At 35.9% G+C, this 26,914-nt stretch overlaps 1 protein-coding gene across 7 annotated transcripts in view; it reads right to left on the bottom strand.

The window, feature by feature from the left end:
- Nucleotides 1–5,231: 5,231 nt before the first annotated feature.
- The window catches only part of LOC145678494 (uncharacterized), a 60,109-nt gene continuing 38,426 nt past the window's right edge, over nucleotides 5,232–26,914 (bottom strand). For 4 of the 7 annotated variants that reach the window (XM_081748698.1, XM_081748701.1, XM_081748700.1 and 1 more), the window contains one exon: nucleotides 21,817–22,964. In XM_081748698.1, the coding sequence (XP_081604824.1) occupies nucleotides 21,917–22,964 (1,048 nt within the window). In that variant the 3' untranslated portion in view covers nucleotides 21,817–21,916. Of the gene's footprint in view, nucleotides 5,409–6,011; nucleotides 9,175–14,790; nucleotides 17,464–21,816; nucleotides 22,965–26,914 lie in introns of those variants that run through there. The other 3 variants (XM_081748705.1, XM_081748699.1, XM_081748704.1) reach the window with 3 other exon arrangements.

Genomic DNA, 26,914 nt, shown 5'->3' with positions numbered 1-26,914 from the left:
TGCACTTGATGATGAAAAGATGACATTTGGCATATAGGTCTTGGATCCTCCTGAACGCTTTTAGAAGTGGTGGCATCCGCTCCAGACCTGCAGGGAGAGAGGAGAGGGGGTCTGGGGTCGACCAAAATTGCTACTTATTTACTTTTTTTTAAAAAAAATAATCTTATGAAATAAAATCTTTATTGATGTTTTTTCTTCCAAATAAACTTTAATTCACCGAACAGACATAATTAATGTGCAGAGAAAGCTATTAAATATTCTAATTTATAGGAGTCAGGGTCGTAGCCAGAAGGTTTGTGGGGGAGGGACACCATTAAACACACTAATCTTATCTTTTCGCGCAGAATTATCCCCGGGAAAGCGATCATCATTGGTACAGTCTGTCGACCTATACTATTCTTCTCACATTCTAGTCCATTCAACACAGTAGAGAGTTCTGATCTTTGGACCATGCATACGTCACTAATATGCAGAAAGTATTTCTTTGATAGATAGTTATTTTCAATAAATAAGTTATGCACTTTAACACTAGTTGAATAAATACTGTAGAATTATAACAACTTGTTTAACTTTATGACACTAAGGTACAATCACAATTGCAAGAACAGAGTGTAGTACACATTAGATCTTGTTTTACACATTTGCAGGAACCTACACAGCCTTTCTTGCAGCCACATGCAATAAGTTTGGTGGACTCCGAAATCAAAGGTAGTGTGGTCCACACTTGATTCCAGCCATAGGATGATTTTACCCAACCCCAATTTGAAGGGTTTGGGATATCCTGGAAAGGTACGAGGGACTGAGCCCATATTTGCGCCTGTAAACATGCCCTCTTGGTATGAAGAACTAAGGCATCTAAGGTTGGCGGTATTTGCTCCATTGTTCTTCCTTTCTTCGTAAATAAAAATTTTCTTGTGTCATTAACAGATTCTTTCTCTGATGATTTATCATACAGGATAATTACAAACTTCTCAATCCCCTCCATGCTCGATTCAATATTTCCACATCTAAGGCTTAGAAAACTTTCACTAGCCCTAGAGAAAGCAGTCCATGCATCCAAAGCCTTGATTTTTCCTCGTCCACTGAAGGAGGACACCGTATCTCATCCTGTGAAGGCATGGAATGCAATAAGTGCTTGACTCTTCTCTGGACCCATAAACGTTGATATCTCGTGGAGGGGCGGATATCTAAGATGCTTTCCTGTTCCAAAGCAGATCCAGAGCTCTTCAAGATGTAGTTCGTGAAACAATGAAATCCCTATGACAACCATATCTGTGTCTGTTGTACGATTGAGAATCTTCTTGAGGCCACGTGTAGAAGCATCGGCTGCGTGCAAAAATAAACGCGTATCAGCTTCCTCGTGGTTACAAGGGCTGATAGGGGAGAGATCTTGCCGCATTGGAAAGCAAACTACTTTTGTATTGAGAGTAGAGTAAGTATCCTTTCCTTCACAACCTATTATTATTATTATTATTCCCAGGAGGTTGAAGAGTTCTGTTTTGTTCTCATTCAATCTCGAGTACTGTTCCCAGCAGTTTCTTTTAGGTATTGGAGTGCTCAATGTTGTTCGAACTCGCTGGCCAATTCCTCGTTTCTCACGATTTCCTGTTTCAAGCTGTCTTCTTGGTAGGTGTCCCATACAACGTCTAATCTCTTCACGGATTCTCTCTGTTTTCGTAAGTATGGCAAGAAATATTCATTGGCACACGCCTCAAATGTTTCTGCACCAGCAGGCTTTATCATGTGAACAAGAGCAGAGCCATCAAATATTTTAACATCTACTTCAGGTTCAGATGAAAGATACTCTGGAGACACATATTCTTCTAAAGGATTAAGAAGATCCGCCTTGTTACAGGTTCTTGGTTGTCCGTAGGCACAAAGAGTTGGTGGATAGGTCTGATTTTCATGTTGAAAAAAATCGTCCAAATTTCCCTCTCTTTCTTGGCATGCGATGTAGAAACAATTAAATAACGCGCAATCATTTTTCAGCGAAATGTTTTGTGCTGCAGTCTTTGATGTAGTTCTTTCGTTACTCTTCCGGAAAATAATTGTTGCGTTTTATAGGATCCATTATTTTCTTTGAGGCAGTGACTAGTCGCTCGTCAATGATGTTTCTAAATTGCTCTTGGCCTTTCTTTTCAATACCAAATACAATTTTCTTTACATTTTCACTCATGACTACATGATCATTAATACGAAACAGATCTCCAGTCGCCATAGAAAATGGATTTACTGACGACACGAAGGCACAAGTGAGAGCATCTACGTGTCCCGTGAACTGGTTTTGTAGGTTGCGCTTTGTTCATGGTGTTTATATTCTGGTCTTTCCTGCCATAAACTTTTTTTCAAAGGAATCCAGCATGCGAATCATTTCAGGACCTGCAACTAGGTAACGACGTAGGACGCTGAATTTTAAGTGATACCAATCATGCCCCCACTGGCTTTTAGGATAGCGTTTAGCTGTTCGTGAGCATGATCTAGTGCAATAGCTAAAAAAGGTTTTCTCAGTCTTTCGTGCTACGAATGCACCTTCTCGAAATGCAGCCGCAACTTCTGGATGCCTTTGCTCCAATAAAAGCATGTCCCTGATATGTACAATAATCCATATCGCATATTTTACATTATCAAGAGCGAAAAACCAAGGTGCAAGGCGAATTAACGACTGTACGTAAAGTTCGAAGTTTGCTTCTCTAAAGGATCGTACAAGTGACAAAATATGAAGCTTAAGTCTGAGTACTGTATCCCAGAAGTTGAACATTGGCTGTTCTCGACACATTTGTTGTTTCCATTCATCCATTGTCGTACTGTTAACTTCTAAACTTTCATATTCATGGAAAGCATTTACCTGAAGAGCATACAAAGTCGCAGTCGTGATCTTGTGGAGGTGTCTAGCTTTCTTCATATGGGACACTTTTAGAGTACCTTCAGCCTTGCCTAGGGTTGTAATTTCAGCCTGTGTAACCAATTCTGCCCAACCGCTTCCCTCAAGCAGATGTCCAACCATGCGCATGGCTATTTTCTCAATATGGAGCCCTCCCATCATAACAACAAAGTTGTCTTCTCCATGTGATTGGGGAAGAGAGAATTGAATCTGTTTCATTATAGCATAAATTGGCTGATCACCAACAAGCACTGGGGTCTGACTGAGATTAAGAAATATGACACTCTGCCGCGCTATATTCATGGCGTGAAGTATCATAGCTGGAGAATTAGAGCTTTCTTGGTATATTGGCAAAATAGGCATAATTGTTGGAGGTGCCTCTTTAAGGCGATGATTTGATGCATGAAACGCTGCCCAGTTTATTCTACGTTCCTGGCTTAAAGATTGCTCCAACCAAAGAAGTACAGGACAGCTTGGAGATGTTTCCTCTATGGACAGAAACAATCGTTCTCCGGCTGGTGCAGGACTGTTGTCCTTAAGTGTCAGGAAGCAAGCTGGAACTGTCGTAAATTTTGCTGGAACGCGTGCCAATTCCCTACTTGTGACATAAGTAGAGGGCAATGCAATTTTTCTAATATTCCCTGGATTTTCCAAGCTAGGGTGCTGCATGATGGAAATTGCAGTTCCATGGAGACAAGTTTCAGCAGTGTTTGAGCTCAGATTGTGATCTATGATCTCCAACATCTTTCTTAAAAGCTAAAAGCCACTCCTTTCCCTTTTTGCCCCAAGCTTCTAGATCTTGACAGACATCTAAAATGCGATATCTGAGCCGTGGAATGAACTGTACTATCGATACCTAAGTGCCTTAAACGCTTCTCATACAATTTGCAGATGTCAGACATTTTGAACCCTGGACTGCTCTCAGAATTGTTTTGTTCCTCTCCCATAAATATTAAATCGGCTAAGCCTATCCCCTCCAACTGTTCTGCCTTAGAGTAACTTTCTCCACCAGCCAAATCTCTCTCCGCTTTCCTAACTATTGTAAAATCTTGTAAGACAGATTTTGTGATACATAGCATCTAACGGAGCCATATTCTGAACTGCAATTTTAAAGAGAACATTCGCATCTCGTAGTAAATTAGCACCAGCACGAACTCTTTCATCTATTTCGTCTGTTAAGGCTAGATGTAATTGGGATTGCCTAGTTGCCGGGCCGTCGCAAAAGAGACAAGCGTTAAGTTTCTCTGATTCACTAAAGCGTCTTGTCTTAATGGGAGAAGTTGGACTGGAAACATCTGCAGTCTTCTTCCTCTTCTTGGCTCGATCCAGCTGTTTTATTGCATTTCATATAGCAATTCTTGTGCCACAACGCATTGTTTTTCCGAAGCGTGTTATCCAGTCCAGAGCCATCATCTAACTGTTGAATATCGACATCTAAAGGAAGATAACCCAGTTCATGGAACGCCTGCAACTGTTCTGAAATGACCACATATCCATCCTTGCATGCCGAATTTTTGTTTCTCTTTGGATTTGTACGTGGAGACGGATTTGTTTCTTGGCAAAGGATGCACATACTCCAGTTAATTACACTTTGTGGTTTCGTAATTTTTGTTTTATCCAGGTCCACAACGCGAAATGTTTTCTCCATTGTTCAGTAGATAACTGCAGTAACACAAAATCGAGTTCAAAGTTTCAGTTTTTAGACATGTAAGTAATGAGTTCCAAAGCAACACGTAACAAGCTGGGTTTCTTGCACACCAACGTAAAGTTAAGGTGGAGATATAACTGCAAGGAACACGTTATACACTTTCATTCTCTTACCAATTCACGAACTTAAACTTAACAATGTCCAAAAAATGTTCTCGATTAATCATCAATATTATAATCCTTCCACTTTACGCAATAATGAACGATAACAAATCGATATTCTGAACACAGGTAGAGATTATTAACATCTATAGTGGTTCTTTTCTATGTCTATTTATTTTTTAAAAAATGTATTTTTACCAGACATTCACTACATAGAATTTTACTCACAGCAGTTCGAGAATGCACAGAAATTATACTAGCTTATTTTTCACTACTCTCTGATAGTTTTCTATATATTTTCAAAACAGAGGAACAAACGTTAAGTTTCTCTGGTCCACTACAGCATAACTAAAACTTATTTACACCGCTGCACTGTTAACGCTGTATAGACAAAAGCAAACTGCCAAATGAAGGTTATCGCACATGCGTGACGTCAGAATTAACTAGGAAACCAGTGGTGCCAGCTATGTTCCTCAAATTCTAACTAAAATAACTGTCGCGAAACTCATCGAAACCTTCAGCTCTTTGAAGTTTCGACTTATCATTAAAGTAGAAACCTCACTGCCAAAGATTACATTACCATTGCATTACCAACACAATATACACTAAAATTTATTAACATAAATAAAAATTCTGCATGGAGGAATATTATTATTTAAGGAATCCCTCCTCCTCCTGAGTGCCTCATACCTTAAGCTGCGTGGAAGTCACTTTCTGGCTACCAAAAAAAAAAAAATCAATTAGTAATCTCAAAGTGTAAGACAAATTTGAACGACAAAAACATATTAACATTCATGGATCATGCCTGTACTGATCGCTCTCCTCCATAAGAAAATCCCTAGTTTCGCCCCTGAAAACTAACTAAAAGTCAAGATATTTAAGTAACTTGCTCGGAACACTTTATCTATCTTCAAATGATAAGTGAAATAAGGCATATATTGATGAAAAAGAAACACCAAACATCAACTAGATAACGAGAATAAAAGAAAAAGCAATTTACAATCAACCCCAGTCGTCCCGCTCCCCTTGCCCCCTGCAAGTCTGGAGCGGATGCCTCCACTTCTAAAAACGTTCAGGAGGGTCCAAGGCACCTATATGCCAAATGGCATCTTTTCATCACAAAGTGCATAGTTCATCCGAGATTTGGTTCTAAGCCACCGGACTAAAAGTATACACAGAGGAGAGCAGAAACGATAAATAAATAAATAAAAAAAAAATCAATTAATCAGAGAGAAGTCCGGTCGTGTGTTACTGAGAACAAAAATATCTTCAACATATTTTCAGTCATAGTTACCAGTTGTAATAAAAGAAACAACCTAAATACCATGTAAATATTTTATTTTGATAAGCGGAACAAATTCCTCTTGCTACTTCAAAGTTAACTTGTTTTGCATTTTTTCTAAGCACACTGCAAAAATTGATACCACATTGATTTACAATATTTTAAAAATAGATAAATAATTGACTTCATTCCACACAGTATTTCTTAATAAGATTATATATATATATATTAGACGAGTTTCTTATTAGAAACTATTACCTAAACCTACTACAAGGACATTTATAAAATGTAAATTTATTTTCGTATAAAAATCAATATCAAAATACTTTCTGTGCTATAAGCAGTGTGCGAATTAGATAATCTATATTGGGGGGGATGAAATTAGGCCAACAGGACATAAAATCTGAAGGTGTAAATTTCAAAATGAGTCAATAATGCCTTACCCCCATATATATATATATATATATATATACCGGGTGATTCAATAAGAACGTGGGAACGTACCAGGCCTATATCGCAGCTAATATTGCACGTAGAACCTTCAAACAAAAATTTGCATTATCAAATCGTATGTGTAGAATGCAATAAAAATAGTAGGGAGACCAGTGGCGTCTCGTGAATACCTCCAATGGGGGGCAACTTCAAAATTTGCAATAGAAAGTTGTATAACTGTTGGCATATTTCGAAAGGACATTAAATGTCATGCAACTTTTAGAGGACAAACTTTGTCATATCCTTTCCCATTTAGCCGCTTGAGGCGTTGTTGCAAACTTGTATCTGACTACCCGTAGCAGGCCTTTATCTCAGCTAATAATGCACGTAGAGCCGTCAAACAAACAACTGAACTACCAAATCGTATGTGTGGAATGCAATAAAAATAGTAGCGACACCAATGGCGTATCGTGATTATCTCCAACGAGGTCATCCGCAAAATTTGACATGGAAACGGGTTGGTTGTGCCTCCATTGAAACAAGCGCACAATGGGAGAAACGCTGAGAGGAAACACCTTGGTATATTTCTTCCTTGTTGGCAGCAACGCGGTCGCATTACTAGGTGAAAGTCAGATGGTTCGACGATAAAGTGGATACTTTCAAATATGTAGGATCAATATTAACCGACGAAAATCATATTCACGAAGAAATTAAATGTCTACTAAAAGCAGGGAATTCGTTTTATTATTCGGGTTAAAATCTCTTGTCGTCGCGAATTCTGTCGAGGAATTTGAAGCTTAAAATATACAAAACGATAATCATGAATGTTGTTCTGTATGGTTGCGAAATATGGTCGCTTAATCTGAGAGAAGAACATAGACTGAAAGTATTTGAGAACAAGATCATGAGACGAATATTCGGACCCAAGAGGAAAGGGAATGGGGAATGGCGGAAACTTCATAACGAGGAACTACATAATTTATAAGGTTTACCGAACATTGTTAGGGTCATCAAGTCTAGGAGGCTTAGCTAGGATGGAAGAAAGTAGAAATGCTTTCAAAGTCTTGACTGGAAGACCAATCGGAAAACGACCATTAGGAAGACCTAGGCGCAGGTGGAAGGACAATATTAAGATGAATTTCGCAGAGAGAGGAATCCAAAGTAGAAACTGGTCTAGTTGGCCAAGGATAGAAGTCATGGAGAGCTTTTGTGAACGCGGCATTGAACCTCCGGGTTCTATAAGGCATATAGTTAGTTAGTGATTCTTGATTGTTTTCAGTGAAACATTACTCTGCAGGAGTCAAATACACTCTCTGCATTCTTGTTTTGTTTTGTATTCTTCCTGCGTGGTAACTGCTAGATTTTGACAATGTCCCCCCAATTTGTGAATTTTTCTCTCTACAGAAAATTACAGAAAACTATTGTAATTAAAAACAACAAAGCGGAACACTCATCAAACCAAGTGCTATCAGTAGTCAGCTGTTTGCTACTGTTACGAAATAGTTTGCTACTTCGGTAATACCGAAAGCAGATGTTACAAGTAAAAGCACGGAGATCTAGACATTCTTCTATAAACCATTTCCTCTTATGTTATTGTATGGAATGTCAGCTAACAATGGCAATAACACTGATAAAAACGACATATCCGATACAAATAGAACAACTATGTAAATTGAATCGACGCAATATTACACTTCTTACAAGATAAATAACAGAGGACGTTATATACTGCTACAGCACAAAACGGTTATCTTCTAAATGGCTCTTCATGTGTCTTTTCATGGAGTCTTTGTGTGAGTAAGATTTTGTACAAAAATGACAAGTAAGCGACTTTTTACGCGAATATCTAGGAAACTTCCCTTCTGGATGCATCTTCTTGATGTGGACACTCAAATAATCTTTTCTTGAGAAAGGTTGTTCGCAAAAATGACACATGACCGGCTTTTCTCGTGAATGTTTAAGTAAATGACGCTCTAAAGAACTTAAACGAGAGAACGAATTATTACAAACATTACAAACATGATTACTAATTTTAGTACCGTGTGTTTTCAAATGACGCTTGAAATCGCCACTTTGTAAGAAACGCTTACCGCAGCACCAGCACATATTGTCTTTCTCTCCTGTGTGCGTCTTGATATGGCGAACCAAATCAGTTTTTCGTATAAAATATTTTTCACAGTGTTCACAACTGTAGCCTTCAACATCCAAAGGTGACATTAAATAGTTTCTCAAAGATTCAAATCCTATAAAACTCCTGGTAGAAATATCACAAGAAGACATTTGCTTTTTACAATGTATTCTCAGATGAGATATTAAAACGCCTCTTCTTGTAAAAGTCTTGGTACAAATATCGCAAGTAAAAATTCTTTCCTTAGTATGTGTATTTAAATGAATATTCAACTTTCCCCTATCCTTGAAACGCTTATAACAATACTCACAACTGTAGTTGGTATGTTGCTTTTTCAAGTTCCTAGCGTTCGAAATAGGCAAGTTCTCGTTCCAAACTTGTTCTTCACCATTAGTTTTTTGACATATTCTTTCTTTGTTATTTTCACGTCCTTTCGAATGTCTTTGTTCCTGTTTCGCTTTACGTGTTACACTGCAGAGACCACTTTTTCGTAACTCACTTCCTGCATATTTCTTAACATCATTTTTCAATTGTTTCCGTTTCCGTTGAGAAGCCTGATGGTTATTTTGAAGAACAGATCGTACCACTTGTTTCGTCTTGTTCTCTATTAGACCGCCTTCCACATCTGCTTTTGCCAGTTTTCTGAATAAACAATAATAAAAATTAAAATGATAGGATATAACATTTCTAATACAGATTTTAGAACAAAAGAATAAAAAAAACAAACAATAAACACATACACTCTCTCACACACACACACACACACACACACACACACACTCACACAAGCCCGAACACAAAATACAATCATCTGATAAATATACGAAAACAAACATACACTAATTGGTGTTTTCGACAATTATCTTACTAAATGAGTTCAGTTTGAGGTTGACAAATACTAAAATATCAGTAGTCTAAAAAGTATTTAGCCTTTTACGCACAAGATGGCGTCAAATCTCAGAGCATATGGATCGCAGTGGGTGAGGCTTAACGTCATTCACCTGACAGCTGAAGCTAGTAGATGTGCAAAAATGTTCGAATTTTTATAATCAGATGTAAGGTATTGTGTCGTGAAGATGGGTGAGCTTCCCGCAAAACTAAGCTACCTTTTACAACTTTACTTCAATAAAGGAACAAATACTATGCAGACTTATGAAGAAATTTATGTTGTTCATGGGTAAGATACGTTCTCAAAAGCAACAGCCAAAAGATGATTCAGTCGATTTAGTTCTGAAAATTTCGATGTCCAAGATGCTTTGTGAAGTGGGTGCAAAAGACTATGATATTTTGGCAAAAATTGAGTAAGACCAGCATGTAAGTAGTCATGACATTGCCAATGCTCTAAATATCCATCATCAAATAGCGTTATAAACCATTTAGAGATAGTTAGCTAGAAAGAGAAACTCGGCGTTTGGGTGCCACATGATCTGACTTCAAAACATTTATTCGATAGAATTTCTATTTGCGAATCTGTGCTGAAACATAAGGTATTCAATCAACTTCTGAAGAGTTTGATCACGGGTGATGAGAAGCGGATAGCCTACTACAACGATGTGCGAGGTAAAGCCCACACTGATGTCGAGGAAATATATGCTGTGTATTTGGTAGGATTGGAAGGGCATCGTGCATCAAGAACTATTGCCGCCTGGCAGAACGGTAAACAGGAACCTTATTAGCACGAATGCAACTCGCAATTCAAATGGAACAGCTAGAACTGGTCAACAGAAAGGGTGTTACGTATCACGCTGACAACGCCAAATGTCATGCATCTTTAACGACCAGTCAGAAATTAAGACAACTTAGCTCGGAGGTTTAAATGCATCCAATGTATAGCCCCGATTTAGCAGTTTCAATCAAATGCTTTGCTCTCTGCAGAACTCTCTAAATGATGTAATGTTAATTTTTAAATAGCTTGCGAAAAACCACATTTTTTTTGCCAGAAACCACATAAGATCTTTAGCGACATGATTATGAGGTTGTTGGAAAAGTGGAAGAAGGTCATCGAACAAGATGGTCATACGGGATTGTATGTTATTTTCAAATCATAATAAATGTGTTTGCAATTTTGACATCCAAATGCTCAATACATTTTAGACCACCTAATAATACTGAGAAAATGCAAACGGATGTTCAAGGAACTTGAGTTTTAAAATTTATAAAAGTTTTAATAATGGGCCTGGCAGGAGAACGCTCTTATTTAATTAGTGTAGCATATAAAAGGGCACGGCAGAAATACTGTCCTTTTTTTCAAGAAGTGTAGTATAAAGTGTACAAACTTTATATTGATAGAATGCTGTAATTAAAATTGACAAATTGTCTTAGTAAACTTTGTGTTTCTTTTTGGGCCATGTTTTCTTAAGCAAAATGACTCATTGTCTAACAACGGAGCATCAAATAAGGGCAGCGAAGCTACGTTATCAAAACCAGTGCAACGCAACAGTGGAACAGCAAACGCTTGTTTGTTAAATAAACGCTTGTCCGTTACAGTTTGGCCTTCAACTGTAACGGAGTTGTAATGTAAGTGAGGGTACTGGCAGCAGCAATATGCACAATGCTGAAAGGTCAGAAAAACAACATATTAATAAATTCATTTTAATGTAAACAAGTAAATAAATATAAGAAGATAATTTTGATAAAAATTTATTCTACAGTGCACGAATATTATCGAAAATGTGATTCTTCATGCAACGTAAAAATTTGTAAATGAACTACTGAAGAAAGCGAGAAGTTGGTCGCTGAAATGTCTACGGTGAAGATTAGCACGTGTGCTTAGGTGAATGCTAACTTTAATGATATTTTATATGCATACTACCAGATTATTGAGTGGAATCAGGAAGACGAATTTGAGCAACGACATAACGAAAGTCTGACAAATTATTGTTGTGAAACCCTTGAAAATTAAACAACGGCGTATGTTTAGGGAAATCTATATTTGTGGCGGACGTATCCAAAAAATCAAGTCATATATACCACACTTACACAATAAAGACACAAACAAGGGAGTAGAATTTTGTGAAGATTTTTAGTTCAAATTAAGTGAAGGTAAGAACTTCCAACTAAAATATTGTGGTCGGAAAAGCTAGGTTCAAATTGAACAGCCGTTACAATTAGCCTGAGATATGTTATGGATATAATCGGGCTACTGTTCTTTGAAAGTAATGAATCGGAATTTTTTATGTGACTTACAGAAATGTGACCTAGAGTTGAATATAGCATTGAAGCTTATTTCCAGCACAACAGTGGACTACGAACCATTATTAAGAGTTATGTGTCATAGAACGGTTAGGCATGTATTTGCTTCAGAGGAAGATGGATACGATAACGAAAGACAGGAAGTAGTGTCTTAATATAATAGAATAAAGAAGTAAATATTTAACATTTTTAAACAATTTAGTTTTGTTATACTAAATACACTGAAATCGTTATTCTACACCAAGCAATCTCAAACATTGGTCCGCGACCTCAACGGTATATTTTACAACTATTTCCATTGATTGCCATTACAAATTATGTTGTATTAAATTAACATTATTTGAAATCCTTGACCCTTTCCCCCGCCCAGATAGTTCTAATCAAAAACAGAACCTTTACATCTGTAAATGTCAAAGTTCTGGAAGACACACTTATTTCCCAGCCTAAAGTGCTAAAGCTAGAAACTTGAAATTTGGAGAGCGTATTATCTGCATAACGTAGGCATTCACTGATAGAGGGTTTCCAGAAATTCCATCTCTACGTGCTTAAAAGAGGCATTTTAATTTTTCTTTTCATAAAAAATAAATAGCCATGTTTCAAGAATGCTTTGTTTGAAAATGATTACATTTTTTACGCAACTTGTACGTATGCGAAATAATACGTTCCTTCGTTAATTATTCAAATGTTTCGTTGATCAATATTCATGTGAAGGTCATCGGAATTTAGCTTTTATTTTATTTCAAATTTGTACATATGTTCTTCATTTAACATATACAAATATGTAATATTACTTAAAACAATTTTATAAATTTAGCTCTCATGCCGTTGATGCTGTAGAAAGCGTTAGCAGCATTAAAAAAAACCTTAGTGTTTTGAACATTCACAGTGAAAGTTTAAATTTTTTTTTCTCAAATGAACATAAATTGTTTTGAGTATTTTTTTTTTTTTTAATTTTTCAAACTGTAACTCTTCCTTATTTATTTTAATACCTGGCTTAACAGAAATAAATTAAAGTACTTTATTGATAAAACTAGATTGATCCACCTTTACATTTACAATGGTAACGGTATTCCGTTTTCTCTATTCTCTGTATTATAGACTTTTCCGAACTCTATTGACGCTTATAGCCTTTGCTGCTACTCCCATCATTATTTCTGCAGGGAATAATTTCCGAACCTTCTGGTGTTACCCATAGCCTTTGCAGCGTCATTCCTGTTTAATCTCGTGTTTCATCAATTATTCGTGACCTTTCCATTTCGTATATATTTATACACAACTTCAAAGGGCAGGCACCTATCCATGATGGTAAGTAAGTTAAGAAAACGAGATCACAATAAAGTACATAAAAATTTCAATGAGAAGTGGATAGCGCTATTTTTTTATTGAAAAAAAAATGCCTAACTTCTTTGTTTGGTGTCAAGAAAGTGTTTTGGCTATTAAAGAGTATAAGTTAAGAAAACATTCTGAATAAAAACATGCCAAAAAGTTCTCATCTCTTCAGGTCCAGGTGCAAAACGACAGGATACACCTGCTGAGAACTTCTACCATTCTGTATCCAAGTAAATGACCGACCATGTTGACAGTATATGAAAGCTAGTTTTGTAATTGCTGGAACAAATGTGGAGAATTCGGAACTTTATCTGATGGGAAATTCATTATAGAATACCTCTTGGTAGCAGTACAATGCGGGCGTTCCAACAAGGTTATTGCTTTCAAAAGACTTATCCTATCTAGGAACACTTTTGAAGACTTCGTAGAAGTGGCGATAGAGGAAGTTTCAATTATGGTCAGCAAAAATTTTGGATTTCTGACGGTTTTCAAACAAGAACCGTTATCATCAGCTATCACTACATTAATTGAACAAAAAATCTCTGTGCAAAATATCGGGTTCGATAATGTAATGAAAGTTGTCATTGATGTTATAAAATTTATCCGGGCATTGAATCATCGGCAATTCCAAAGTTAACCACAAACAGAATAAGATACGGATCGCAGTGATGTCATCTATTTTTTTATATATGCGATCATTAAGCTGCTCTCAAGCGCTCATATGTATTTTTGAATTGAAACTTTATCCAAATGTTAACTAAATTAAAGGGCAAGATAATACTCGAGCTGAAGGATACAGAATGAATGCAGATCTTGCCTTCCTTACGGATTATCTTCTCACTTGGATGAGCTTAACTTCAAGTTCCAGTTAAAAAAAAAAAATGTTCAGCTGGAACAAAGCTTTCCAAATAAAATGGAACCCTTCAAATGTCAACTGCAAGATTGCAATCTGTCGCATTTGAAACTGTGACAAAAGTATACGCCACAGAGAATTCTCGTCACGTTACAATTTACCAATTGGATGCTGAATTCAAATACACAGATCCCATGATTTATGAATCCACGAAAATATGTCGGTAGTTCCGTGGATGTAGCTGATGTTCCGGGGACTCTTCAGATGGAATTTATAGAACTCGACAGTGACTTAGAGCTTAAAGAGAAATATTTTCAACTATTTACTTAAGAATTTTTTCTAATGTTATTTCACGAATGAAGTATACAAAATAAACTAAGAACATATGTAATGAATAGCCTTATGTGGCAGAGACTTCGTGTAATCACAAAGGAAGATGCTACTGTAAAGTGTATCTTCACTAGCTGAGGTATAGTCATCAGTAAAGAATAGGCAAACCAGTGTTTGTGCTAGTTGAATATCATACGTCTGTGAATCAACGTATATATCTTCATTATTCTTTGCATTTTTCGGAGAGATATACATAACGAAGAGATGTCTGGAGCAATGTCTGCTAGTAAAAAAGTAAGCAAACCTGTATACGAACTAGTTGAATATTATATTTCTGTGAACAAACGTGTGTTCATTATTTTCATTATTCTTAGTACTATTATGACATAAAAACTGCAAAATTGTGTTGATATAGTATATATAAGGCATCACTTGTTTTAAAAACAATGGTCTCTCAAAGTTATTTCTCACCAAATGCGAATGAGAAAAAGGTAAAATGTAAAATTTTATTAAAACTTATTTTAGAAATTATAATAATACAATTACACCATACAAGTCCATATTCCTGAGATCTAAAATCCCACAGAATAAGTTAATCTATTCACTGATTCCCAATAACTGTTATGTAGTCCCTAAGTTATGAAAAATTTATTATCCCAGGATACGAAAAATAAAAATAAAGTAAGTTATTTAACAGTTTCGAACGTGCAAGAAAAACATCATATTCAGCCACTATGGTTACAAAATATGGAATATTTGTCAAAGTATGCACAGAGGAGAGCAGAAACGATAAAAAACTAATAAAAATCAATTAATTAATAAATAAATCAAGAGTTCCTGAGAACAAAAATAACTTCAACATATTTTCTGACACAATTCCCATGAGTAATTAAAGAAACAATCTAAATATCATGTAAATACTTTATTTTGATAAGCGGAACTAATTATTTTTCCTACCACAAAGTTAACATGTTTTTCGTTGTTTTTATAAACATTGCAAAACTTGATAACAGACTGATTTACATTAAAGTTTTTTAAAAAAAAAAAAAAATCATTCCACACAGCATTTGTGTGCAGGGTGATTATAATTCAAGCTCCACTTTCAAAATGATGTTAAAAAAAAAAAAAAAAAAACCCTCGTCAGAATGACTTCAAATTGAACTGAATACACTTGAATAACGGGAAAATAATATGGCATAAAAAAAAAAAGAACGTTCCAAAATGTATCAATAGATGGTGCTGTAAGCGGCGTACTATGCAAATTAAAAGACACTCATGCGCATGACACATTGATTTGTTATAAAAACATGATTTCTCTTCATATTGCATCTGAGCACCTTGTCTTGCGTCTCTCAATGCAGTATCGCGCTCTGATGCCGTAGTCGATGGTCTTTATGGGAAATCATTTCTCCGTCACAAAACCGAAACAATCATGCACATTGAACAGTACAGTTGGTATAATGTGCAACTCATGCCACAGCTGTCGTATTTAGATTCAAAATGTCACTTGAAGCCGAATCCACTTTAGTTATGGCGCTTACAACGCCATCTGTTGATACAACTTGGAACGTTTTTTTGTTACGTCGTACCATTTATCTCTTCTTCAAGTATATTCAGTTCTAATTTGAAGTAATTTTGACCAGTGATTCTTTTTTTAACAGCATTCTGAAAGTAGGATTGTACTTATAATCACCATTTATATATATATATATATCGCACTGTTAGTATATACACACACAATAAATTATCTCGGAGCTCCTTCAAGGCTAACAGGTTAGCGTACGTGGGAGACTCAGGTTTTCCAATCTTCTGTATGGTATCTTCTAGATTTTGACTATATCCCCCAATTTGTGTATTTTCCTCTCTTTAAAACAAAAAAAAAACAAAAAAAAAAAAAAAAAAACTATTGTAATTAAAAACAACAAAGCGGAACCCTCATCAAACCAAGTGCTATTAGTAGTCAGCAGTTTGAACGAAATCGTTTGCTACTTCGGTAATGTCGAAAGCAGATGTTACAAGTAAAAGCACGAAGGACTAGACATTCTTCTATAGACCATTTCTCCACATCTTATTATATGAAATGTCAGCTAACAGTGGTAATAACATTGATATAAACGACATATCCTATACAAATAGAAGAACTATGTAAACTGAATCGACGCATTATTACACTTCTTACAAGATAAATAACAGAGGACGTTATATACTGCTATAGCACAAAACGGTTACCTTCTAAATGGCTTTTCATGTGTCTTTTTAAGGATTCCTTGTGTGAGTAAGATTTTCTGCAAAAATGGCAAGTAAGCGACTTTTTACGTGAATATCTAGGAAACTTCCTTTCTGAATGCATCTTCTTAATATGGACACTCAAATGGTCTTTTCTTGAGAACAGTTTGCAAAAATGACACATGATCGGCTTTTCTCGTGAATATTTAAGTAAATGATGTTCTAAAGAATCTACACGAGAAAACGAATTATTACAAACATTACAAATATAATTAGTAATTTTAGTATCGTGTCTTTTCAACTGACGCTTTAAATCTCCGCTTTGTAAGAAACGCTTTCCGCAGTACGAACATATATTCCTTTTTCTCCTGTGTGCGTCTGGATATGGCGTGCCAGATCACTTTTTTGAAAAAAACTATTTTTTCGCAGTGTTCACAACTGTGGCCCTTAACATCTAAATGTGACGTTAGATGGTTTCTCAAAGATTCAAATCTTATAAAACTCAAGGCACAAATATCACAAAAATACATTTCCTTTCTACTATGTATTTTCAGATGAGATATTAAAACGTCCATTCTTGTAAAAGTCTTGGTAGAAGTATCACAAATGAAAACTTGTTTCTTAGTGTGTATATTCAAATGACGATCCAAATTTCCCCTTCCCGTGAAAAACTTACAATAATACTCACAATTGTGGTTATATCTACTAGATTTGTTTGTCAAATTCCAGTGTTCGAAATAGGCAAGTTCTCGTTCCAAACTTGTTCTTCACTATTAGTTTTTTGATACATTCTTTATTTTCACGTCCTTTTGAATGTCTTTGTTCCTGTTTCGCTTTACGTGTTACATTGCAGAAACGACTTTTTCGTAACTCACCTCCTGCATATTTCTTAACATCGTTTTTAAATTGTTTCCTGATGGTTATTCTGAAAAATAGTTCGTACCACTTATCTCGTCTTGTTTTCTATTAGACCGCCTTCCACATCTGATTCTGCCAGTTTTCTGATTAAACAATAAAATAAATAAATAAAACTACTACGATTTAATATTGCTGATACAGATTTAAATACACACAAATAAGCACATATACCAAATTAGTGATATGCGTCCAGACGGATATTCGGACCCAAGAGGAACGGGAATGGGGAATGGCGGAACAAGGAACTACATAATTTTTATGGTTTACCAAACATTGTTTGGGTCATCAAATCTAGGAGGCTCAGGTGGGTAAGTCATGTAGTCAGGATGGAAGAAAGTAGGAAAGCTTTCAAAGTCTTAACTGGAAGACCAATCGGAAAACGACCATTGGGAAGACCTAGATGCAGACGGAGGATAATATTAAGATGGATCTCGCAGAAATAGGAATACAAAATAGGAACTGGGTCCAGTTTTGTGAACGCGGCATTGAATCTTCGGTTTCCATAGGCCATAGAGATACTTAGTGTTATGCAGTAGTTTTCTCATTAAATGAGCTCAGTTTGAAGTTGACAAATATAAAAATATTAATAGTCTAAAAAGTATTCAGCCTTTACGCATGAGACGGCGTTATTATCTCAAATCTCAGAGCATATGAATCGCAGCGGGTCAGGCCTAACGCCATTTACCTGACAGTTGAAGCTAGTACATGTGCAAAAACAGTTGGCATTCTTATAATCAAACGAAGGGTATTGCGGCGTGAAGATAAGTGAGCTTTCTCCAAAACTATGTTACCTTTTGCAATTTTATTCCAATACAGGTGCAAATGTTGGGCAGCTTCGTGAAAATGCACATGCTCCTTATGGAGAAAGTACGTTTTAAAAGCAATAGCCAAAAGATGGTTCAGTAACTTTCGTTCTGGAAATTTTGATGTCCAAGATGCTTTTTGCAGTGGGTGACCAATTTCAGCAAAAGTGTATATGTTAGCAAAAACTGAGAAAGATAGGCATGTAAGTAGTCATGACATTACCAATGACGTAAACATCCATCATTAAGCAGTGTTATACACCATTTAGAGAAAGCTGGCTACAAAAAGAATCACGGCGTTTGGATACCACATGATCTGACTCAAAAACATTTACTCGATCGAATTTCTATCTGCGAATCTCTACTGAAACGTAATGTACTTGATCAATTTCTGAAGCGGTGATGAGAAGTGGATAGCGTACGACAACTGTGTGTGAAAAAGATCGTGGTCGAAGCGAGAAAACGCTCCAGCGTCCCTGGCAAAGTCCACACTAATGCCGAGGAAAGATGTGCTGTGCATTTGGTAAGATTGGAAGGTCATCATGCATCACAACCTATTGCCGCCAGGCAGAACGATAGACTCGCACCTGTACTGTTGACTATTAGCACGAGTGCACCTCACAATTCAAAATAAACAGCCAAAACTGGTCAACAGAAAGGGTGTTACGTATCACGTTCAGAACGCCAAATCTCATGCATCTTTAACGACCAGTCACAAATTGAGACAATTTAGCTCGGAGATTTTAATGCATCCAATGTATTAGCTTGGACTTGCCACCTTCAGACTATCATTTGATTCGGTCTCTATAGAACTCTCTGAATGATGTTAAGTTAGTTTTAAAAAGGCTTGTGGAAACCACGTGTTAAATTTTTTTTTGGTTAGAAACGACATAAGTTCTATAGTGACGGGAGGCATTAAATGATGCTATTGCACGGGGCAGCAAATTGCCTATGGCCAGCCCTGATATGTACATACATGAATATAGGATGACACAATTTGATGCAATACAGGGCGTTTCAAAATGAATATTAGGGTTTTGAAACTTTGTAGTATCAATTACAATTAACTTAGAAACTCAAAGAGTTTTGTACACACGCATGCGTATGCACTATTTCCTCTGTCTGCCATTAGGAAGAGATGGCGACTAAAGAGCAGAAAGATTTTTGTGTTTTAATTTTGCAAAGACTGAATCTGTAGTTACAGTGCAACTGCCTGTGTGAAGCATTTTTAGGAGCACTTACAACTACGTCCTTATTGTTTGCATTTGCTACAAGGTCTAAAGCATACACACCACGGTTTACGTACCAATTTTGCAAATCAAATATTGCTGCATGACGATGAAGATTTTCTGGATCCTGTCGTCTTCAGTGATAAGACAACATTCCAGCAAAGGGCTAATGTGAACACTCATCATGTTCGCATCTGGGGGTCAGCAAACCCCCAGGAAATGGTACAATTGCAATGAGACTTGTTTTGAAAGGCCCATAAATTGAATGTGTTTTGTACGGAAAGTTTATGGGCCTTTCTCTCCTGTCGACTCTAAGTGTGCGGTGTGACGAATGGTGCTCAAATTGAACACTTGTAGCAAAAACTGTTTGAGTTGCCCTTATACTTGATGTATTGTTTATAATTGTACGTTAACTGTAATAAGTACTACAAACCCCTTAAACCCCAATATTCATTTTTAAATACCCTGTATTTCCCTGTAAAACTATTAGAACTTACATGTAAAAAGGAGAGAAAATATTTCATATGAAATTATTGTTTACAACAACGAGACTATTAGCACTACAACAACACGAGTTATTAGTGAAGAAAATGTAATCAAATGTACAATAATCATACAATGTTGCTCGTACAGGTATAAGGAAACAAAGGATTTTTAAGTTACGAGGGTTTCGACTTAAGTTCTGCTGATTATTTCACTTATCTGCAACATGACTTAATAAATAATACTTATCATTAAAAAAAAAAAAAAAGATTTGAAAAAATCCTTTTTTTCTTTTACAACACTACCTATAGATGTGGCCGATTTTCCGGTGAAATTTACAGAATTTCACAGTGTCTTATAACTAAAGAAAAATATTCTAAACTGTTCATTTGGAATTTTACCTGAAGTAAATGATGAAATATACTTTTCTAAAATTCAAACAGAAAGCACGTTTTCCACTTATTTTTTTTTTTTTGGGGGGGGGGGAACATCTGTTTATATGAATATCTATTTTCACGAAATGAAGTAGGAAGAGCTGTCTGGACATGGAGTCATCAACAAAAAATAAGCAAACCCGTATTTGCACTAGTTGGATATCATATTTCTGTGAACAAACATTTGCATTATATCTTCATTATTCTTAGTACTATTATGACATAAAAACTTCAAAGTTGTGTTGATATACATATATAAGGACCCACTTGAAAAAAAAAAGTATTTCAAAGTTATTTCTCACCAAATGCAAATGTAAAATTTTAACAAACCTCACCTTAAAAACTGCAACAACACAATTACACCCACCACACAAGCTGAATTTCCTGATATCTAAAATCCAACAGAACAAGTTAATCTATTCATTGATTCCCAATAAACTTTTATCTTTGTAGACCGAAGGATATGAAAAATGTATTATCCCACGATAAGAAAAAAATAAGTAAGTTAAGTAATAGATTCGAACAAAAGTGCAAGAAAAACACAGCATTCAGACTTTGTGATTATAAAACATGGAACATTCGTCAAGTATGCACAGAGGAGAGCAGAAACGATAAATAAATAAGATAAACAACAATAAAAAATCAATACATAAATTAATAAGTAAATAAATAAAGAGTTACTGAGAACAAAAAAAAAACCTTCAACATATTTTCAGTCATAATTAGCATAAGTAATAAAAGACACAATTATAAATAACATGTAAATATTTTATTTTGATAGGCCTAACTAATAATTTAAGCTACCTCAAAGTTGTGTTTTTCGTTGCTTCTATAAATACTACAAAAATTGATGATACATTGATTTACAATATTATTAAAGTAAAAAAAATAATAATTCATTTCACACAGCATTTCTAAATAAGATTATTATCATACATATATATATATATATATATATATATATATATATATATATATAGAGAGAGAGAGAGAGAGAGAGAGAGGACAGAGCATTATATGTATATACAATAAATGAGCACGTTATTAGAAACTATTATCTAATTCTAGAATAAAGAAACTTATATTTTCAATACAAAAACCACTTTCAAAATACTTTCTGTGCTATAATCAAAAGACAACGTACACTACAATAAAAAAAATCTAGTATATTTTTTTTTTACATTTTCTATTGATGCAATTTAATATATGAAATAACTGTAACTCTTGATTGTCTCCAGTGAAACATTAACCTGCAGAAGTCAAATATACTCTATGTATTCTAAAAAACTATTGTAATTAAAAATAAAATCGGACACTCATCACATCAACTAATATCAATAGACAGCTTTTTGAACGAAATAGTTTGCTCCTTCGGTAATGTCGAAAGCAGATGTTAGAAATAAAAGCATGTGGCTAAACATTCTTCTATAGGCCATTCTCCACATGTTATTAGATAGAGTGTTAGCTAAGAATGGTAATAACACTGATAAAAACGACATATCCGATACAAATAGAAGAACTATGTAAATTGAATCTATGCATTGTTAAACTGCTTACACGATAAATATCTGACGACGTTATACACTGCTACAGTACAAAACGATTATACTCTAAATGGCTCTTCATATGTCTTTTTAAGGAGTCTCTGTGTGAGTAAGATTTTCTGCAAAAATGACAAGTAAGCGACTTTTTACGTGTATGCCTTGAAAGCTCTCCTTCTGAATGCATCTTCTTGATGTGGACACTCAAATAGTCTTTTCTTGAGAAAGGTTTTTCGCAAAAATGGCACATGACCGGCTTTTCTCGTGAATGTTTAAGTGAATGACGCTGTAAAGAACTTACACGAGAGAACGAACTATTACAAACATTACAAACATGATAAACATGATTTCTAATTTTAGTACCATGTGTTTTCAAATGACGCTTGAAATCTCCACTTTGTAAGAAACGCTTACCGCAGTACCAGCACATATTGTCTTTTTCTCCTGTGTGCGTCTTGATATGGCGAACCAAATCATCTTTTCGTATAAAATATTTTTCACAGTGTTCACAACTGTAGAATTCAACATCCAAAGGTGACATTAAATGGTTTCTCAAAGATACAAATCCTATAAAACTCCTAGTAGAAATATCACAAGAAGACATTTGCTTTTTACAATGTATTCTCAGATGAGATATTAAAACAGTTCTTCTTGTAAAAGTCTTGGTACAAATATCGCAAGTAAAAATTCTTTCCTTAGTGTGTGTATTTAAATGAACATTCAACTTTCCCCTATCCTTGAAACGCTTATAACAATACTCACAACTGTAGTTGGTATGTTGCTTTTTCAAGTTCCTAGCGTTCCAAATAGGCAAGTTCTCGTTCCAAACTTGTTCTTCACCATTAGTTTTTTGACACATTCTTTCTTTGTTATTTTCACGTCCTTTCGAATGTCTTTGTTCCTGTTTCGCTTTATGTGTTACATTGCAGAGACCACTTTTTCGTAACTCATCTCCTGCATAATTCTTAACATCGTTTTTCAATTGTCTCCGTTTCCGTTGAGAAGCCTGATGGTTATTCTGAGGAACATATTGTACCACTTGTTTTGTCTTCTTTTCTATTAGACCGCCTTCCACATCTGTTTCTGCCAGTTTTCTGATTAAACAATAAAAAATTACAATGATAGGATATAAAATTTCTGATACAGATTTAAAAGCAAAGAAACAAACAAAAGACACACACACTAACTTCTCTCTCTTTCATTCATTCACTCAGTCACTTACACACACACACACGCGCGCGCGCGCGCGCGACAACTCAAAATACAATCATCTGATAAATATACGAAAACAAACATATACCAATTCGTGTTATGCAATAATTATCTTATTAAATGAGCTCAGTTTGAAGCTGACAAATACTAAAATATCAGTAGTATAAAAATTATTTAGCCTTTTACGCACAAGATGGCGTCAAATCTCAGAGTGGTCGCAGTGAGTGAGGCCTAACGTCATTTGCCTAACAGCTCAAGCTAGTAAATGTGCAAAAAGTGTTCGAATTCTTATAATCAGATGTAGGCGTGAAGATGGGTGAGCTTCCCGCAGAACTATGCTATCTTTTACTACTTTACTTCAATAAAGGAGCAAATACTGTGCAGACTTATAAAGAAATTTATGCTGTTTATGGGCAAGATACGTTCTCAAAAGCAACAGCCAAAGGATACTTCAGTCGCTTTCGTTCTGAAAATTTCGATATCACTGTTCAACAACGAAAATGTAAACTGAACAAAATCAGCTAATTCTTATTGATTTTGTGGTGCTGATCACGAATTTGAAAGTTATTTTCGAATATTAGCTCTACCTTTCGTTTTACAGGCATGTCTAATAATAACGCTTTAAAAATAAATATATTCGCTTCGTTTGGGGTAAAATGTTACACTGATCCGCCAACACTGGAGAAACTATATGAACGCTTGGTTTCATTGTGTTCCTTATTTCAGTAGTGTTCTGCTATTGTTAGAAAAGACAGGTTTAGTGCAGTTATCAGCGTTTTGGGTGTGACGTTTGTGTAGTGCAGGACATAAAAATACAACTACAAGTACGCAAAAATACTGGTATTTCGAATGTATATTTTTAAATAGTTGTCGGAACTATTTCAAGTGACATTTTGAGGATTTCAATAAACAAAAATGACGCGAAATTGTGTAAACAGTGCGGATAGCTTCTGGTACGTGTGTGGGGAAGTGACATTTTCCTCACAAAAGCAGACTATAACACCACTAATAAGAAAAGACTATCAATATTACTTTGGTTGTAAAATTGGAGACCAAGATAAATCTTGGGCACCCCACATAGTGTGTAACACTTGTGCCAGCAATCTAAGGAATTGGATTAATGGGAAGGGGCGCTCAATGCCTTTTGCAGTGCCCATGATTTGGAGGGAGCCAAGCGAACACATCAGAGACTATTTTTGTATGGTTCCTTCCGTCAAGAAGGGAATTTCCACGAAGAAGAAGCGGGCCTTGATCTATCCTAACATTCCTTCTGCAATGCGCCCTGTTCCACATGGAGAAGGACTACCTGTTCCTGACCCACCTAAAGAATACGATCTTTTTTCTGATGATGATCAAGAAGTTGAAGCTCCTGAATAAAGTACTTCGAAGGACCCTACGTTTGTTGTAGAAGAACCTCCATGTGAACCACATAGACTTACTCAAGAGGAACTAAGTGATCTAATCAGAGACTTGGACCTCTCGAAAAGTAAAGCCGAAATTTTAGCGTCACGCTTAAAGCAATGGAATTTATTGCAGGAAAAAGTAAATATTTCAGTGTATCGGAATAGGGAGAAGATGTTCACTTCATTTTTTACTATGGAAGACACACTTGTGGCATGTACAGATGTAAATGGTCTCATGAGGGCACTTAAAATTAATTACGAACCTAAGGAGTGGAGGCTCCTTATAGATTCGTCCAAGGTGAGTTTAAAGGCAGTGCTTTTACATATTGGAAATGAGCTTCCTTCAATTCCTGTAGGTTACGCAGTTCATATGAAGGAATCTTATGAAAACTTGAAACGTTAGCTTCAAGCCATTAAATATTACGATTTTCAGTGGCTCATTTGTGGTGACCTTAAAGTAATAGTACTGTTGCCAGGTATGCAGTTAGGCAGTGTGCGAATTGAAAAAATTTCCCAGGGGGGGATGAATTTCACCCATATGCGCACCCAGTCCTCCCCCCCCCACATATATATATATATATATATATACTAACAAGTACAAAACAGTTGAGATGTGAGATCTTTCATAAATTTTCACTCAAGTAATATTTAGGTTAGCTACGCAAAGTAATAATTGTTCCCTTCTTCTATCTTATCTTTATGTCCATTTAAAAATACTCCAGAGGGGGAAAAAGTTATCCCTGCCAGGGATAAAATTTTTCTTCTCCAGAGTGGGAAAATTTTTTGTCAGGGGGGGAAATCCCTGGCATCCCCCCCGCCAATTCGCACCCTGCAGTTAGAGTATAGAAAGTATTGTTGCTTTATATGTGAATGGGACAGTAGAGATCGTGGATCTCATTACCGCAAAAGTGATTGGAGTACCAGAGAAACTCTTCAGCCGGGAGTGAAAAATGTGCAGCATGAACCACTGGTAGATCGTAACCGAATTTTGCTTCCTCCTCTACATATTAAATTAGGTCTTATGAAAAATTTTGTTAAGAGCATGAACCAAGAGGATGAGGCCTATAAGTACCTAAGAGGACAATTCCCTCGATTAAGTGATGCCAAAGTTAAAGAGGGTGTTTTCATAGGGCCACAGATTAGGCAACTATTCAAAGATCACAAGTTCGACGAAATTCTCCAAGGTGAGGAGAAAGCTGCGTGGGAAAGCTTGAAGAGTGTTTGTTCACAGTTCTTGGGAAGACACCGAGCAACAAATTACAAACAACTGGTAGCAAAGTTGTTATTGTGCTACGAAAATCTTGGTTGCAATATGTCTCTGAAACTCCACTTTCTTCATTCACATCTAGACTTCTTTCCCGAAGATTGTGGAGCAGTAAGTGACGAACATGGTGAGCGTTTCCATCAAGATATTGCAGCCATGGAGAAGAGATATGAGGGAAAGTGGAGTTCTAACATATTGGCCGACTACTGTTGGACTATTGCAAGGGATGCTCCAGATGTAACCTACAAAAGGCAAGCCAAGCGAAGACGCTCAAAATAAAATAAACACAATCCTGTACAAGGGATCACTTGAAACTTTTGTCTACATTGCAGTGTAGTTCTTGCACAAAAAGGTATTTGTACATATTTTTCATGTTTTGATGTTAATACTGATTTTTATTACGGGATTGTTAATATTTAACTTGACCAAGGTTACTTTATTTTCTGTATCGCTGTGAAACTGGTATTTGCGCAATTTTGAAAAAGGAAGTACAAGGGTATAGAAAGCTATAGGTTAGGGTACTTCTTAACTCCCCAGCTTATCACATCACAGTGAAATAGATAAAAAAAAAAGTTAAATGTAGGTTTTTACAAGGATTTTGCTTAAATGTTCTATAAATATTAATACATTTGTGTATATATACAGCTACTGTTGTACAAGGGCTTTTTTTCACAACCTGAGCTAAGAAAATTCTTCTATTATCATTTCCTTTCATATTATGCTTAAATGAATGTAAAAATCGCAATTTCAAAGAATTTACATACTTTCGATCAAAATTTGTTGAACAGTGTATCCAAGGTGCTTTGGGCGAGCAATCACAGCAAATTATACGATATTCTCGCAAAAATCGAGTAAGACTGACATGTAAGTAATCATGGCATTGCCAATGACCTAAACATCCATCATCAAATAGTGCCATAAACCATTTGGAGAAAGTTGGCTAAAAAAAGAAGCTTGGCGTTTGTGTGCCACATGATCTGACTGACAGACATTTAATAGATCGAATTTCTATCTGCGATTCCCTACTAAAACGTAAGGGACTCGATCAATTTCAGAAGGGGTTTATCACGAATGATCAGAAGTGGACAGACTTCGACAACAATGTGCGAAAAAGACCGTTATTGAAGCGAGGCAAAGCCACACTGATATCGAGGAAAGATATGCT

Source organism: Thermobia domestica, chromosome 2 (genome assembly GCF_964235325.1).
Source record: "Thermobia domestica chromosome 2, izTheDome1.hap1.1, whole genome shotgun sequence".
Classification (NCBI taxonomy): domain Eukaryota; kingdom Metazoa; phylum Arthropoda; class Insecta; order Zygentoma; family Lepismatidae; genus Thermobia; species Thermobia domestica.
Note: the sequence above shows the minus strand (reverse complement) of the source record. Positions and strands in the feature narration are given on the sequence as shown.